Source organism: Anopheles stephensi, chromosome 2, assembly GCF_013141755.1.
Source record: "Anopheles stephensi strain Indian chromosome 2, UCI_ANSTEP_V1.0, whole genome shotgun sequence".
In the NCBI taxonomy this organism is placed as follows: domain Eukaryota; kingdom Metazoa; phylum Arthropoda; class Insecta; order Diptera; family Culicidae; genus Anopheles; species Anopheles stephensi.
The window spans coordinates 61,693,437-61,709,099 of NC_050202.1; the positions used below are offsets into that span (position 1 = coordinate 61,693,437).

Consider the following 15,663-nt stretch of genomic DNA (forward strand, 5'->3'; position numbering starts at 1 on the left):
TAATAATCTTTTGAGTAATAGCGCCAATGGGAATCATCTATCTATCATCTATGTCAAATTAAATTGAATATTCATTAATTCAAAGGGACTTCGGTTATCTAGAATAGATCTCTAGTTGGGGCAGTCCAGTAATCGAGATGACAACACGTCAGGACCGGGGTTCAAATCCCATCCAGACTGCCTCCTCGTACGTAAGACTGACTAACCAGCAACGGATCAAATCAAGTCATAGGAAGCCAGAAATGGCAAGCCTTTCGAGGTTTGAGTATCAACGAAGCAGAGGAAGATGCCTAGGCCATATCCTAAGGAATTTATTTATTGTTAATTGCTGCATTTGTTTATTGTTAATGTTAATTTGTTGCTGCATTATATTCGACTATAAATTATTTTGATTTCTATTGTTAGGGTTGCATTTCTATTTTCTTTAGTTTTTCATCAAATAGTGCCAGCTTGAGTTATATTTAGTATTCGTTCCTTTCTATAGTTGATTGGCATTGTCTTTCTACACCAAGAGATTCCGGGAGATTTTCTTAAAGGATTTTAGGAATAGTTTCAAAATTTATCTGAATAGCAGTGGGCTTAAAATTATTTTTGAAAATCGTTGCAGAATAGAATGACCTTAACATTCATATTTTTGCTACACTGAGCACAATGTCTTATTAAGCTTGTAACCTCACCTTTGCTACAGTCTTTGCAGATAGATATAAAGCATGTTCTCTTCGTTTATGTTCCCCCCCGCTGAACCATAAAAACCCCGGAATACTTATACTCATCATAACAGTGGTGCATTACGATGCCGCCTGTTCTTACCTGTTCGGAGCAACGGTGCCGGAAGTGTTTGTGCCTTCACCCGGTAGCTTGTCGGTGCCGTACCCTGCAGGTTGTAGGGTGTAATCTGCAAAAGAAAAGGCGGCCACATAAAAACCGGAAAATAAAACCAGAAAACATTTTAATGAAAATGCACCAACAAAAGGGCAAATAATGGACGGCGGGAAAGCAATGGAACGAACTGTCGTCCCGATGGCACGATGGTGACCTCTCCCACACACGGCGGTGCTGGCAAATTACATCTTTTTGCACCTGGATGGAAAAGTTGCAAAACACGCTCCGGCCCTTACCTTGATGATGAACTTCGTGTCACTTGGCAGCTTCTTCAGCAACATCTCCGGGCTCTGGTAACTGACGCTTTGCAGCAGCTTGCGCTTCGACTCCTCAAACACCTGTGCCAGCCGGGTGTGCGATCGTCCGGGAAAAAGTCCGATGGGAGAAGGAGGAAAACAGCAGAAATGAAACACGGTTACCCATCATGGACATGGACGAACCGGCGACTACCCGGTCCGCAATGACAGTGAAATTATCTTCACTATTATTTCTATCCCAGAGCGCCCATAACCCATAACGGCATTCATTCTTCGGGGAGGGGGGGGGGGGGGGGAAGGAAGTCGGGCCCCAACGAACCAATGTAGCGGAATGTTGTGCAACAATGTTTGGCTGAATCTGCATCGCTGCGTGATGCAATTTTCTGCCATCAGCGTGGCAACCGACGATGAAAGCGCGCTGCACGGGATGCTGCTGTTGCGTTTTTCGTGCCGTTGCTCAATTCGATGCACCTAAGGATATGCTAAACATTGTACGATTCGTGAGGAAAAAATCCTTTTTCCCTTGATTTTTCCCCTTCCCTTTGATGGGAAAGCTTTGTGTTTCCGCGTGGGATTGTTATTTCCGTTTTATGTTCGGTGCTTTTTAGACACCGCAGTAGGTCCTCTTCTTGGCGGACACGCGATGCTTTTCCCTGCGCTTTGGGGAAGCATTTCAAGGGGTTTTCCTGCTTCCCATTTGGATAGACATCTGACGGACGGTCTAACCGTCTGTAGTCAAAAATTTAATTTTCCCCGTGCTTGCAAACGATGGCAAAGCATGAAAGTGGAAGAAAAAACATCGACCCTTTCGCAGGGATCTCGCAGGGTCTGGGTGCGTCTTCACTCACCGACGTTTCGGGCGTAACGATGCAACTTTTTAATAAGCGCGAATACAAAGCGGGGGGGGGGGGGAGGGGGAGGGAGCTTTCGCACCTTCGCTCCATTGCCGAGACACCGAGAAAGGATTACGCAAATGTTGGCGGGAGCTCTATCACTCACACAGAGAAGCAGTCGAATGAGCAGTCGGCTAAATGGTGCGGCTTGATGATTATGCATCTTTTGCAGCGTGGAAAAGGTTTTCCTCCTCGTTCGGTACGATGTTTGCTCGTGGTTCGTGCATTTTTAGGGTGTTGTTCTGGCGGGTTGGATGTTGTTTTTTTCTGGGTGGAAGTAACACACAAGTCATACCTATGCCATTTAGCAAAGGTTGCAAGTTTGACTTGTAGTGCTGGTGTTGAGGCTTTTTTGTTGAGTACTATCTTCCGTTACGGGGATTTTGCGCGTTTGCAAGGGCGTTTGTAATTGGACTAGCTATTTATTTTGTCCGTTCCAGCCACCGTGGCTGTAGCTGTGGATGGATGGATAAAAGGATGTGATGGGCATCGTTTATGGTGCACTGTTGTTGCGAGAAGAATTTCCACCTCGACTCGACTCGACTTTTTGGAGAGCTTTTTTGTAATATAGAGCTGCCGAGGTGGCTAAATGTAACGATCGTAAAACGTTTACTGAGAGGTCTATGCTGTGTACTCCATTGAGTACTTAGCTTAGTAAAAGTTAGTGATACATTTACGCAATTTTCCATGTAAAAATCATAAATGATTTGTCGTTCAAAACTAATCGATCAATTTCACCCTGACACGCACAATGAAAGCTTTCAATAACAGCTAGTTGCGCTAATGAAGCATCCATTAATAATAAAATCATTTTAATCCACCAAGTAAACTTCAACTTTAATCACTGGACATGTAAAAGCTTTCCCGAACTTCCGCTCTCACACGGTCACCAATTGCTGCCCCGCTTAGCTGTGTCCTTGTTGTGTACGGTTTTTGCTGTCTTCCACTTTTTAAAATGGCCGATCAAAACCGGGCGGCCCGCAAAGGACAGATCTAGGTCGAATGATCTGTCACGTTTTGACTTCACGTCACGTTGATGTTTTGAGCAACTACTAGAAAAAAAAACCCCCGGAAGCGTTGTGTGATTTCAGATAAAGCACATCCATCATCCATCATCCGGGGCGTGAACGGTTTAAAGGTACAAAGGAAAAACTGATGACGAGTTTTCACACTTCTCGAAAAGAGCGATTTAAAAAAAATGTATAAAAAGAGCTTGATTCGAAGTTAGTTTCTCTTAGCCTTAACTAGCAACAATATGTTAATTTAAATCAATAAGACTGAATGGTTGAATGATTGCACACGGCCAGCCAGTACTTACGTCGATGTGAAACTGTTGCGGTATTCCACCGTCCTTGCCGGCCACACACGATATGTGTACCGTGTACGCGGTCACATTCGACACGGTGCAGCTCTTGATGGGATCGGGCACATCTGCGGATAATACCGTGAACAGAAAACTTGTTAGGCTATGCTAGAACTAGGCACGTGACAGGAGTTAATTCGCTATCGATTGATTTTCCCCGCCCAAAACGGGGCAAGGAAGCAACCATTATTATTACTCACCGGCAACGAGTATGTGATAAGCGCAGTGACCACTCTGGCCGTAGGAATTGGTCGCCGTGCAGGTGATCGTACCGAAGCTGTTGAACGTATCGACCTGGTACATGTACAGCTGGCCGTCAACCAGCGGTACGTCCTCTTTCGGCGAATGAAGCAGGTGATGATGATGTTGCTGCTGCTGCCGTACCGAGTGCTCCAGCCGTTCGAGGTTCTTGCGCACCAGCTCCTCCAGCGTCGGACCCATGTGATTCGTCTCGAGGTCAATCTCGGCCAGGGCCAGATTGGCGGCTTCCGACTCGACGTTCGTGTACGGCGGCAGCTCGAGCATGCTTTCGAGCGAGTTGTTAAACTGCCACCGGAACAACAGATTTGGCTGTTGTTGGGTTGTGCGCAAAGCAAAAAAGAAAACCGGGGACGGATAGGATGTATGGAAATAATTGCATTGCTAGAACAACATTCGCTTGGCGTGGGTTAAGCGATACTTTACCATCGGGTTGGCGTCGATGTCGCACGTTATGTTGACGGTTTGTTTTACCGCGGCACGGATTATTTGTGCTTCCGATTTGCATACCGGTGGATCTGGAATGGTTAGAGCGGGCAGATGTCAGTGGCCAAGGCCAGGTGAAGATGAGAATGGAAATTATTTACTGTTTGCTGACTGTTGAAAGGGATTGGAAAGGAGTTCATGAATCAGCAAATAATTCGCATAAGAAAATGAGAAATTCTGGAGAGATAAGATGAGGATTGAATGACGTATCTGTGGAAGGTCTTTTGCAGAAATAACTTTGACTGACTCCGAAGGGGAGCATCTTCTATAAGTCAATTCAGATTCTAGCCTCCTCTGTTAACAAAGACTTTGTTGGTTCGAGGTTCTCCTATGAAGCTAAATCTTATCAAAGGATCGAGTGAGCGACACTAGACTTCAGGTTGGAGATTGACGAGGCAAAAACTAAAATGATGGTGCTACTACACTGCTCTACGCAGGGGTAATGTACAGACAGGTGGCCGTTTCTTTGAAGTCGTCCAAAGCTTCACCTATCTGGGGTCAAGAGTCAGTATCGACAAGAACATTGAAGTTTGAGTTACGCGCAAGGATGCCGGCTGTAACCCGGTAATACTAGAGCCTGAGGAAACTTATCCACTCCATAGATATGCCTCTGAGACATGGACTCTGTGTAAAACTGACGAAATCCTCATGGCCGCATTATAAAAAAAAGAAAATGGAGGACCTGCTTCGAGCTGTACGATGATCTCACCATCGTGCAGCGAATTAGAGTCGCCAGGTTCCGGTGGGTTGGTCATGTCAATAGAATTGCACCAGACGACCAAGCCCGTAAAATAATTTTAGGCCGTCGACATGGACATAGGAGACGTTTAGGTCCAAACAAAGATGGAGTGATGGCGCCGGGATAATGGATTGGCATACGGCGGCGCAGGACCGTGAGTGGTATCGCGGATTGTTGCAGCAGATCGAGATTGATAAGTAAGTAAAAACAATCAGGATTGAACGACTTATCTATAATAGGTCGTTTACAGGGCATTACTTCGATAATACCGCATTACTGATAATGCTATTATGAGATAAGCTAGTCACGCTATACCATGTTCTGGACAATACTCAAAATGAAGTGGACAATTTACTAGTAACCCTGGACAGACAATAGTGCTTCAGCACTTCAAAACAATAGTCCTGCAGCAATGATAGAAATGAAACATTGCTACTAATAATATTCCAATTCTTCCTGAAAATATTCCACTTTATCAGACTACTTTATCTCCGGATCACTTTGGAAATATTTTCAAATTGCAAGTCCTGATGGAAAAGACCATATCATACCTTGTTCCTACTGAGCTCACATTAAGGACCCCAAATCCACCTCCCGAGGTCCAAGTAATTCTCATATCTCACTTCACACTAACTGCTACCACTGTTAAGCTAGAATGTATTACTTTGTTTATGCCCTTTGTTTTGCGTGCATTGTGTTAATAATTTCATTACACATAATCCGAGCGAATATAGCACTACGCCACAGGACAAGAGTGTGGGAAGCGAGTTCGGAAATGTAAATTGTAATTATCCGGACACACGTGCCACACACGCCCTGGCCGAGATAAGCATCGCTGACACCAGCATAATGAGATTCGCTGAATATCAGCCAAAAATATCGATTGCAGTTCGATACCACAAACACCCGCGGACAGACAGAAAAGGGCTACCGCTGCAATTTGACTGGTCGTGGGATTGCGATGGTTTTAAAATGGTGGGCCCTCAAATATTCGGCCCACAGAAAGTGAGTAGTTTCCCGGAACTAGCGAGCCGGTGACACTGCCTTTGAACGCCGACAGGAAGCTCGAAAATGGGTCATTGCAATAGACGGGAAATGGTGACAGAATCAGCAAAATTGTTACACCAATTTCCCGGACTGTTGTGGAGCTTCAGATGTATCTGTTTCGCTGCACAAACGCTGTAGGTTGCGGGTTGTAACAACATTTCTGTGGTTGGGAATTGTAATAGGGGTTTTCCCGAGTGAGGTTTAGAGATTAAACCGCTTGCCCGTCCGTTCGGCCGGACAGTAAATATTGCACCAGGAATAACAAATTAATTGTAGCGAAACATTGCATTGCTTTCCGTACAATTTCCAGTAACGCAGCTTTTGCACTACTTTTGCGCAAATATTTGCCACTGTACTTTTTCCCCCTGATTCGATAAATTAATTGGTTGCAATTCGCCATTATTTACCAAGAAAAGGTACATTTTTCGCGATGATGCGTATAGGCCGTAAATTTAAAAGGCACAGATATTTATGTCCGTACGCCTGTAGGCAGATTATTTATGTACGAACAAGAAACGCGTTCCCGCTTCTCAGATTGCACATTCACAAGGAAAAAGGGAAAACTGCCCGGTGAAGAATAGAGACGTGAACGCGAAACACAATCGAGCATTAATTTCCGCTGTTCATTAATACTTTCAATGGGAAGCAAACAGGAGGCACCCCCGGAAAAAAAGCTATCTCCGATAAAATGTGTTCTTTGCTGACAATGAATCAATGATGGGCTGTCATGTATTCGTGTATCGGGGCGAAGAGAGAGCAAAAAAGGTAAAACCCAAACACCCTGCAACAATGCGTCTGTTTTTTCCCGCGTATGCATGCAAGATGTTGCAAATAAAAAGCCGGACATGACTATAGGCTACGCCTGATGAGATATTTTCGGAGCGGTTCGGTGGAAATTGGAACAACTCAATCCGCACCAGAAGAAACAAAAAACGTACTATTGTTGTGAAAGGAATGGGTGTAAAAAAAACACCACACTGATACAAATTAACCGTTCTTGATGGGAAAATGTAAAGCGTAACAACAAAGGGAGGGAAAAAGAAAAGTGCAATGCAGTGAAAAATAATTAATTACATTTGATATCCAAATAGAGCTGATTACTGTTGACGGTGCCTTCGCTGTTCGAGGCGCGGCACATGTACTCGCCGTGCGTAGACTTCGTGATGCTCTGCAGGACGAGCGTCTGATTGGACACGATGATGCCGCGGGACGACTGAAGAAGCTTGTTCTGCAAAGTAAACAGCGGATAATATGAAGAAGAAAATATGTAAATGATTTTGCAATACTGCCTTCGGAGAAGCTGATATTACATTTCGGGATTTATCGGCTCGGTATTGACTTTTGGTGCTCGCAATTCGGTCGGTGGATATTTGAGTTGCCACATGTAAGGCTTGTGATTATTTATTATTTTATTTAAAATTTGTCTACCACTACTGGTTTAATTCTTATTAGAAGGAAAGAAGGAGAAAACTTTGGAATATGATATTGCAAAGGGGGTTAAGAAGAGCTATGATTAGGCAAGCTTGCTGTAATCGTAACTCGCTGACATGTTACAACAGGATTTGCTCGATGACAGAAGGCACAGTAGTATCGGACTTTGATTGCCAAGGATCAGGGATAACCAGGAAACAATGTGGCCAAAATCCCGAATAGCGGGAAGGGGTAAAGATAGGAGGATTATCACGAAACCGACGTTAAGGAACGTAAAGGGTTATGAACGACAAAAGAGACGGAATAACGAGTACGGAGGAAAGGATATAGGCAATGAAGCATCCGACAGTAAAGGGAATAATTCAGTACAAGAGTAGAGTATCCATGAAAAAATTTACGCTCAGCGAGGTGCGTAAACCTCCTCTGGATCCTCTCGATTCTCTGCAAAGAGCTGACTCCAGCTGGGGTCCACACTGTACAGCAATGCAATGCCTTCAGACAGAGACAGGGTCTTGGAGTTCAGAAGCCATCCTGGTAATGAAACCCAGAGTTCGATTTGCTTCATTGATCACACAGGTTACATGTTCGTCAAACGATAGTTTTTCGTCCAACCAAACACCCAAATCGCTTACCGACCCATTAAATATGATAGAACCACCCTAAGGAACTTCAGGAAAATGTTGAAGGGTTCACGACTAAAATCGAACATAAAACAATCCAAAGCAAATAGACCAAAACGATTCATCTCCAATTAAATGAAATGAAGCAAATGTGTCCTTGCGTGTCTAGATTCGGAAGTAAATCTACCTTGAATCGTTAAATAATTCAACCTTTTCTGTTCTTCCTTAACCCCGGTGACATTTGACTTACGTTGTGAAACCATTCGATTTTCTTCACCGGCGGGTTGGCCTTGATGTCACACTCGAGGTACACGTCCGAACCCTCCATCAGGTTCTGCGAGTTGAGGGGCGCACCGAGCGCAAGCGATATCACCGGCACGTCTGCAAATGGTTGATGCAACAGAGCGAGAAAGTAAGACCGGTGTGCTTTATGAAGTGTCCGTGTGTTAAGGAAAGATGATCAGACGAGCCCTGCGAGGTTGCTGCCAAGTGGACACCGCATTGGTGCAGGTGAATTTGACTAATTTACGCTTGGCACACTCCCAGCAGCAGCAGGGCGAGGCGGATGGATGCGGGATACTTACGCCTGACGTTCAGCACGTGGGTATCCTTGAGCAGTACCGTTGGGCCGTCGCCCTCGCTGTAGCTAATTGAGCATGTAATTGATTTTTCATTATCCTCCGGACCGGGCACGAACACCAGCTCCGATACGGTGACATTTCCGTCGTTGGACGTCTGCACGGGTGGCATAAGAGGGAGAGGGAGAGAGAGAGAGAGAGAGAGAGAGTTAATGGAGCGAACTTTACGGCACGGTATCACGATAATCTAAGCGTCGACGTGCTTACGAACCAACGAAACCGAGATGATCTTAGTTCACGCGATCAAGGATACAACCGAAGACCGAACGGGGGGAAAAAAGTTTTCCCACCCAGGACACAAAACTTTCGGTCCGGTCCTGTGTGTGTGTGTGTTTGTGTGGAGATATGCATGTTTAATCGATTATCTTGGCTGTTGAATGGAAGGTTCATAGAATCTGTGGGGAGTACAAAATTGGCGGATAAAAGCTACTTGCTACTAGAATAATTAATTTCAAATTTCCCAGAAAAAAGCTAGAAAAGTAGGAATATATGTAGCACACACACACACACACACACACATTCTGATGGCTTTATGGCCTATATTGAAGAAGCTAACCGTACGAATTGTGTGCCGTGAGTGGCTTTTGCTCCTTAACAGAGCATCACTAAGCCGAACCAAAACCTGGGCGACCATTTGAAACGTAAATTCAAAGAAAAGAGCTTCTCTGGCACGTTACAAAAGACCCATGTTTCTTATGTAGGACACAGGCAGCCAGCCAGCCAGCCAGCTCGACAAACAACACACAAAAAGGCCGAAGCACCCGCTTCCGAGAACCGTACCGTTTGTGATGAGCCACGGATGACGGATGATCCTTTCGTCCAGACAACGCTCGGTGCCGGTCGGCTGCCAGCCGTGATGCAGGATACTTGCGTCTTGACGCCCGCCGTTAACGTTTCCCGCAGGCCCTGCATCCGCACGTACAGGGGTGGCACTGGAAGGGCGGGAAAGAAGAAGGAAAGTATCGAAATTAGAATGAAAGGTGGTATGCCCAAAATGCCTTCCGATGCTCGACGGTTCCGATGGGGTTGCGTAGGAAAATGAACGTTGTTTTGTAACTAATTGGATCGAAACTGACAGTGATTGAAGCGATGTTTTGGTTTTTCTTCTTTTCTCTGCGTTGCGACGTTGTTTTGTTAGACTAAGCCTGGTCGTTTTCCAAAGGCTTTGCACGCCTTCGGACGGATGAGAGAGAGAGAGAGAGAGAGAGAGAGAGAGAGAGAGAAAGAGCGCGCGCGTAGGGATTCTGTATGCCTTCGGGGAAATTCCCATTCAATGCGTTCCGATCGATTATATTTCGCTGGGAATGCTGGCAAAGGCTCGGGTTTGACAGAGTGGGCAGATCGATATTTTTTCCGTGGCGCACATAGAAAGAAAAACAAAACAGAAGAAACTGGCAAGCAGGATCAGGACCAGCACCGAGAGGTTCCATTTATCAAGCGACTTAATGAGGGTCACGATTTTTGGGGATCGATTTTTGCTGCGAGCTACTGGTGAGGGAAAAGCGTTGAAAAATGAAGCCGCAGTTAATTATGCTTCATTGCTAGACAAGTGATTTCAATCGGGTTTGATAAACATTCATTGGGATGAGGGTGAGTTCGACAGTGAAGGAAGCCTAACCGGGCTCTGACATATTTTGACGTTTAAATCCCGATATGGGGCCGATTTGATAGCGGAGTCGGTCTTCACACGGAAGCGCTGGGGTTCAAATCCCATCTAGACAGGGATCCAGTCACAGGAAGCCAGAGATAGCAGGCCGAGACCTTCGAGGTTGTAGTGCCAACGAAGAAGAACGTTTAAACTATAAAAAATTAAATAAAACCTTGAACATTAAAATAGCATTTGAGTATTAAAACAAGCTACCAATTAAAGTTGTAAATGATCGATAAAAATAAATGATCATTTGTACAATAATTGTAACCAATTTGTAACCGAATTGAAACTCCAGAAAGATCATAAAGAGACGTGACGGTTACTCTGGAAGTGTAAAATCAAGCAGCGTGACATTTTAAAGCACTCAAAATACAACGCAATTAATTAACCTCATTCGATTTCGCTCACTCATTTTATCGTGCCAACGGCAAGCCATTAACTGACAGACTGGCTCGACTGATGTAAAGACACCCGCTCCAAGACGCTCACATTAAGTGCTGATATTGTGCTCCTAAAAGGTTTAGCATTTTAATAGATAGCTGAATTTGATTGCACATGACACATTGCCCCCCTCATGGGGGAGAATCGGGCCCGATTGCTTGCGGGCGTGAAACATCTTTTTGAAGCTAATAAATATTTCATTAGTTTCACTTCTGGGTTCGCGTACCGGCAAACACGCGCGATTAGCGATCAACACATCGTTTCGGTGGGTGTGTTGGGTTGCCGAAGAAGAATTTAATGCGGAAACCGATTCGATGCCGGAACAGTAGGTGGCTGTAAGCAAATTTGTACACCCTTCCGATTTGCTACCGTTGCAGGAAAATAGAAATGTAAGCAAACCTCCTAGACACAGCTAGTGTTAGCCAGTGGAAGACGGGGTTGCTAAAAACTAAATAGACCGTCGCCCAGCTGAGTTGGAGTTGGAGCAACCGATCTTAAGACGATGGCGATGAGTGGTGAACGGTTGTGTCACTCTTTGGTACATTGGTGGTTGTTGCTGTGTTTGGGTTACGTTATGTTTACGTTACACCGCAAACGAGCCCGAACAAGCAAGTGGCCTTTGAAGGTTCAACGCTAGATTAGACCCCTGGACGTGGTAAGTTATGACATCCGAATCCGCCGGTCCTTCCCCACTTTTTCTTCCGGCCAGCGAGCAAGATCACGCTGCCATGATCGAAAACTCTTCAAAGGGCACGTTTTTGGGGTTTTCAGTGGTTGCCGGCGGGCGCAAAGACGGCACTCATAAATTCTTCTATCGTCAACCCATAAAACCGCATCAGCGCTCCGAGCTCGTGCTGCCGCGCGCAGAGAATGCACGATTCAATTATGATGCGCCGTTTCGTGTTGCAATGGGCCGTTGAAGCCTGGCGGGGTGACCGGTTTTATCACTGCCAGCAGCAGCGCTTGCTCATACATCGGAGTTCTGCTCGCATCGGTACAGAGCAGTGGCCATAAAAACCGCACACTCACTCGTACCACTATCGAGCGGGTGCATTTTATCGAAATCCCCCAGTGTCATCCGGTGGAGGTTTTAAAATCCCGGATCCCCGTTCACCGAGCGGGCGCGTACGGGTGTCGTAAAATGACATCATTATCCACGGCCGAACGATGGCACGAAACGTCACTGGGGTTGAAATGTATTTCACTTTCTTCACCACAACAGCAGCAGCAGTAGTTCGCTGTGTCGTGAGGCAAGTTCGTGGAAATAGCGGAAGTGCCGTCTGCCACCGAACACCGACTTCGATATCGGTTCTAGGTTGTAGTTTTAGAAAATATTTCAGAAATTCGTTTGTTTGTTTTGCTGTGCACGCGATCCCTCGTGAAGCATGCACGCTGATGAAAGGGTTGAGTTTATTTGTAGCATCATCAGAGCGCCAGAGATCCCTGTTGACATATCGGCATGCGAACTAGTGTTGGGTTCTTCACCCACAGTACCGATCCGGATTCGGCCGGTTTGATTTCGGTTCCGATTACGAAGAAATCGAATCGCTAGTTACTCGCGGAACCGATTGGAATCGTCCGGAACCGTCCGTAACGGTTGGAATCGTCGGATTCGGTCGGAGCCTTCGGAACTGCTCGGAAGCTTCCGGAACCGTCGGAACTATTGGAATACTTGGAATCGTCAGAACCGCCGGAACCGTCTGGAACCGTCGGAATCGTCCGGAACCGTCTGAAATCTTCAGATCCGTTCGGAATCGTCGAAATTATAGGAACCGTTCGGACCCATCGGAACCGTCCGGAAGCGTCGAAATTATACCGTCTGGGACTGTAGAATCGGAATGGTAGTCGTTAAGTATTTGTGAATATCAGCTATTAGCAAATACTGGCCATACTCACTAATACCGGCCGACTACGATTCCGCTTATACGGTTTCGGATGGTTCTGCTGGTTCGAGACGATTGCGGAATGTTCCGGACGGTTCGTTTGAATTTAACTTTCAGAACTTGTTCCGATTCTTCCGATAATTTTTTCATAGTTTTTGGGTACAAGTCTAAAGACCAAACTTTCTACAATAATCGCAAAACCTTTTAATCACAATGATGCTTTACACTGCAATAGGATGCGGATCGCACAGCGATGTTCCAAGAAGTATCTCAAAACAACATCCCGGAAACGTGTTGCTATGTTCACAACTTCTACCCAAGGGAGCGTTTTAACAATATTCTACCCAATCCGTTCATCAAAGCTTCCAAATGCTCGACCCTTGTACGGCAAAGGCTCCATTTCAATCTCCATAGGTACGCAGGCCACTTGACGCTGGTTAACAGCTCATAAAACATTGTGAACAGTCCTTGCTTCAAAAGCAGCCGGTAGCAGCCTGGCACGACAACACCGAAAGGAACCGTGAATGCACTTGAAACGGAATAGGAAAATCACATTTTCATTCCATTCCCACTTGACGCTAGCAAGCTACACCCAGATACAGCACAATCAAGGAAAGCAAAACAACAATAGATGCTACAGAAGGGGAAAAAACGTATCGTGTCCTCCTAACTTCGCAGCGTTCTGTGCGCAGCCATGCCGCGTGACGCATTTGACGAGCTGGAAAAGCTTAACAGCACGACCTTTGATAAAAGGATGTGGTGCCTCCGGTTGGATGCAGTTCGCCTTTCTTACCCTCGGTGATTGGATGCTGTTCGATAGCATCAAGCATTTTTTTCTTCCCCTGGCACACAGTCCTCGATATCAAACAACGTGTCCGTATCCCATCCGTTAGACCGGGGGCTTGAAAGTGTACCAGCGTGCCGTGATATGTTTGCAATTTGAGCTCCGAGTTCGAATGGAACGGAGAAAAACAGACGGCTGGAACGCCGGCCGGTTTTTGAGTTTTTGCACTCCAAACCATATTCTGAGAATCATTTCAGATGCATCGTCGTTTGTGAAGGCGTGTGAGTCTCAATTTCCACACGCAAACCGGTACCGGCAGTCGATGGTTAAGCCGGTAGTGTAAGGTCAGCCGTGATCGTGCCGAAACAACAACCGCAGAAAGGAAACGGTACAGTGTGGCCCCCGGAACAGCTTGCATCTGGAGCATCGCTCTCGGAACCTCTTTTCGGTGTTTTTTTGGCGCTCCTCCGTATCGTACGAGATTGATTCGTTTCGTTTCGCTGGTCGGAATCAGCCTTGTAGGTACAAGATACCGTTGATTTGCCGTGAGATTTGAAGAGCAAAACAAAACGCACAAGAAACAGTCGGAATTTCCGGAAATCTATTTAACGATGGCTTGTGCTTCGAGTTGCCAAGACATCAGTGCGTGCAGCTACAGCTTTTGGGGATTCATTTCACATCCCAATGGCAAACGAGGGTAATTTTCGGTGCATGATACGGTGGATGGAACTAGCGTCCGTGACCCTGGTTCCTTGTGATTAATTGGTACGTGAATCGGGCAGTTTTCACTGAATCGTTAGACGAATCAAGGTATCCGAGGTACGATCTGACGTACGAGTACGATCGATAGAGGCACGTATCGAAGGCTTTCTAATTGCTAGATATTTTTCTTGGGAGATGCTGATTGGCAGCAATACGGCTATGTCATCCACTATGAATAAAAAAAGCTGATTGGCAGGAAGAATCAAACATTATCTTATTTTTTAAATAAAATAAATAAAATATGATTTTTTTAGTCGAAAGTATTCAGCTACATCGATTTAAATCCGTGCGCCTGTAAGGTATGCAATCTAATGTATATTTCACTTCATCCAAGGACAAGGACTTGAGAGCTTTTTATTTGCCGGCTGCATTCTTCTGTGGTAAATGCTCAGTAATGAATTCATTATTTATTTTCGCACATTTTTAAAGGAAAATTTCTTTTCACTGGAAAAAGTTAACGAAAATTTCCATCGCTTGCATTAGCTAAAATGGCGTCACATGCAATTTGAGCTATAAGGGATGTTCTTACAATGAGCAAGAGTATTAGCATACGCCACACAAACAAATAAGAAATAAATAATGCTCATCAGCATTAGAAAAGAATCAATTACTCAAATCACTTCCAAACTCCTCTTTATCATCCTGAACAAACTCAATCTGATGAAAATTCTAATGTTAATGAATGACCTGAAACAAAGTTTTTGGGGCAAAGAAAAACAAAAAAAAAACAGTCACACACTGTGGGTTCCTCCCTTTTACTGCATTTCATATCAACCCGCTCTGCAAATCCGCTGTACCGTGAATGGTTATTGGAAAATGTTTCAATTTTTAATTAACACATTCTAAGCACCCGCTCAACAGAGCAGCAGTTAGATTGGCCCCGGGCAGAAAGCATCGCGCTTCTATTAAAACTTGCTCCACGTGGAAGAATGGCTACTTTTATTCGGTGTTGCTTTTTTCGTTGTTTTGGGTTAGTTAGAAGGTTTTGCCGATGGTGCAAAAGGAAAACTTTTCCCACCGGAGCGCTACCTCTCTCTCTCTCTCTCTCTCTCTCTCTCTCTCTCTCTCTCTCTCTCGCTACCGAGAGACACAACAATTGCAAAACAGTCGGACGGATTTTTTGACGGGGTGGCAGGAGGGAAATCGGAACCGGGCGTTCGGGTGGAAAATGTAGTTTAATAATTCGGAGTTTGCTTCGGTGGGCGCTACCGACTGGAAAATGCCTTTCTTGCTTGTAAACGTTCTAATGCGAGCGCTAATGATTGGAAAAGTTTGCCAACATGCGGCCGACCGGCAACAACCGGACGATCTGGGAAAGGGAACCGGTGGAAAACCCCCGGTGGTCGGCTACCGAGCAGCTATTTCACATTTTACCCCATATACTTACGCTTCATGTCCAACTTGACGGCACTGGAAAGTGGCGGCACGACGTGACCGTTGCTCGCTTGGCACGTATAAACCTGCAAATGGAACGAGAGAGAGAGAACGTTAGGAGGGTTACGATAAACATTTGTTCATAATTAAAACT

General features: G+C 45.4%; 1 protein-coding gene across 3 annotated transcripts in view; it reads right to left on the bottom strand.

Annotated features, from left to right (window-relative positions):
- Positions 1–15,663, bottom strand: part of LOC118506593 (nephrin-like) — a 99,996-nt gene that overhangs the window by 4,560 nt on the left and 79,773 nt on the right. For all 3 annotated transcript variants that reach the window (XM_036043954.1, XM_036043953.1, XM_036043955.1), the window contains exons 7-16: positions 15,523–15,595; positions 9,395–9,546; positions 8,561–8,711; positions 8,227–8,357; positions 7,000–7,153; positions 4,080–4,171; positions 3,596–3,965; positions 3,351–3,463; positions 1,119–1,220; positions 811–895 (exon numbers count right to left, since the gene is read on the bottom strand). In XM_036043954.1, coding sequence (XP_035899847.1) covers positions 811–895; positions 1,119–1,220; positions 3,351–3,463; positions 3,596–3,965; positions 4,080–4,171; positions 7,000–7,153; positions 8,227–8,357; positions 8,561–8,711; positions 9,395–9,546; positions 15,523–15,595 — 1,423 coding nt within the window. The remainder of the gene's footprint in view (positions 1–810; positions 896–1,118; positions 1,221–3,350; positions 3,464–3,595; positions 3,966–4,079; positions 4,172–6,999; positions 7,154–8,226; positions 8,358–8,560; positions 8,712–9,394; positions 9,547–15,522; positions 15,596–15,663) is intronic.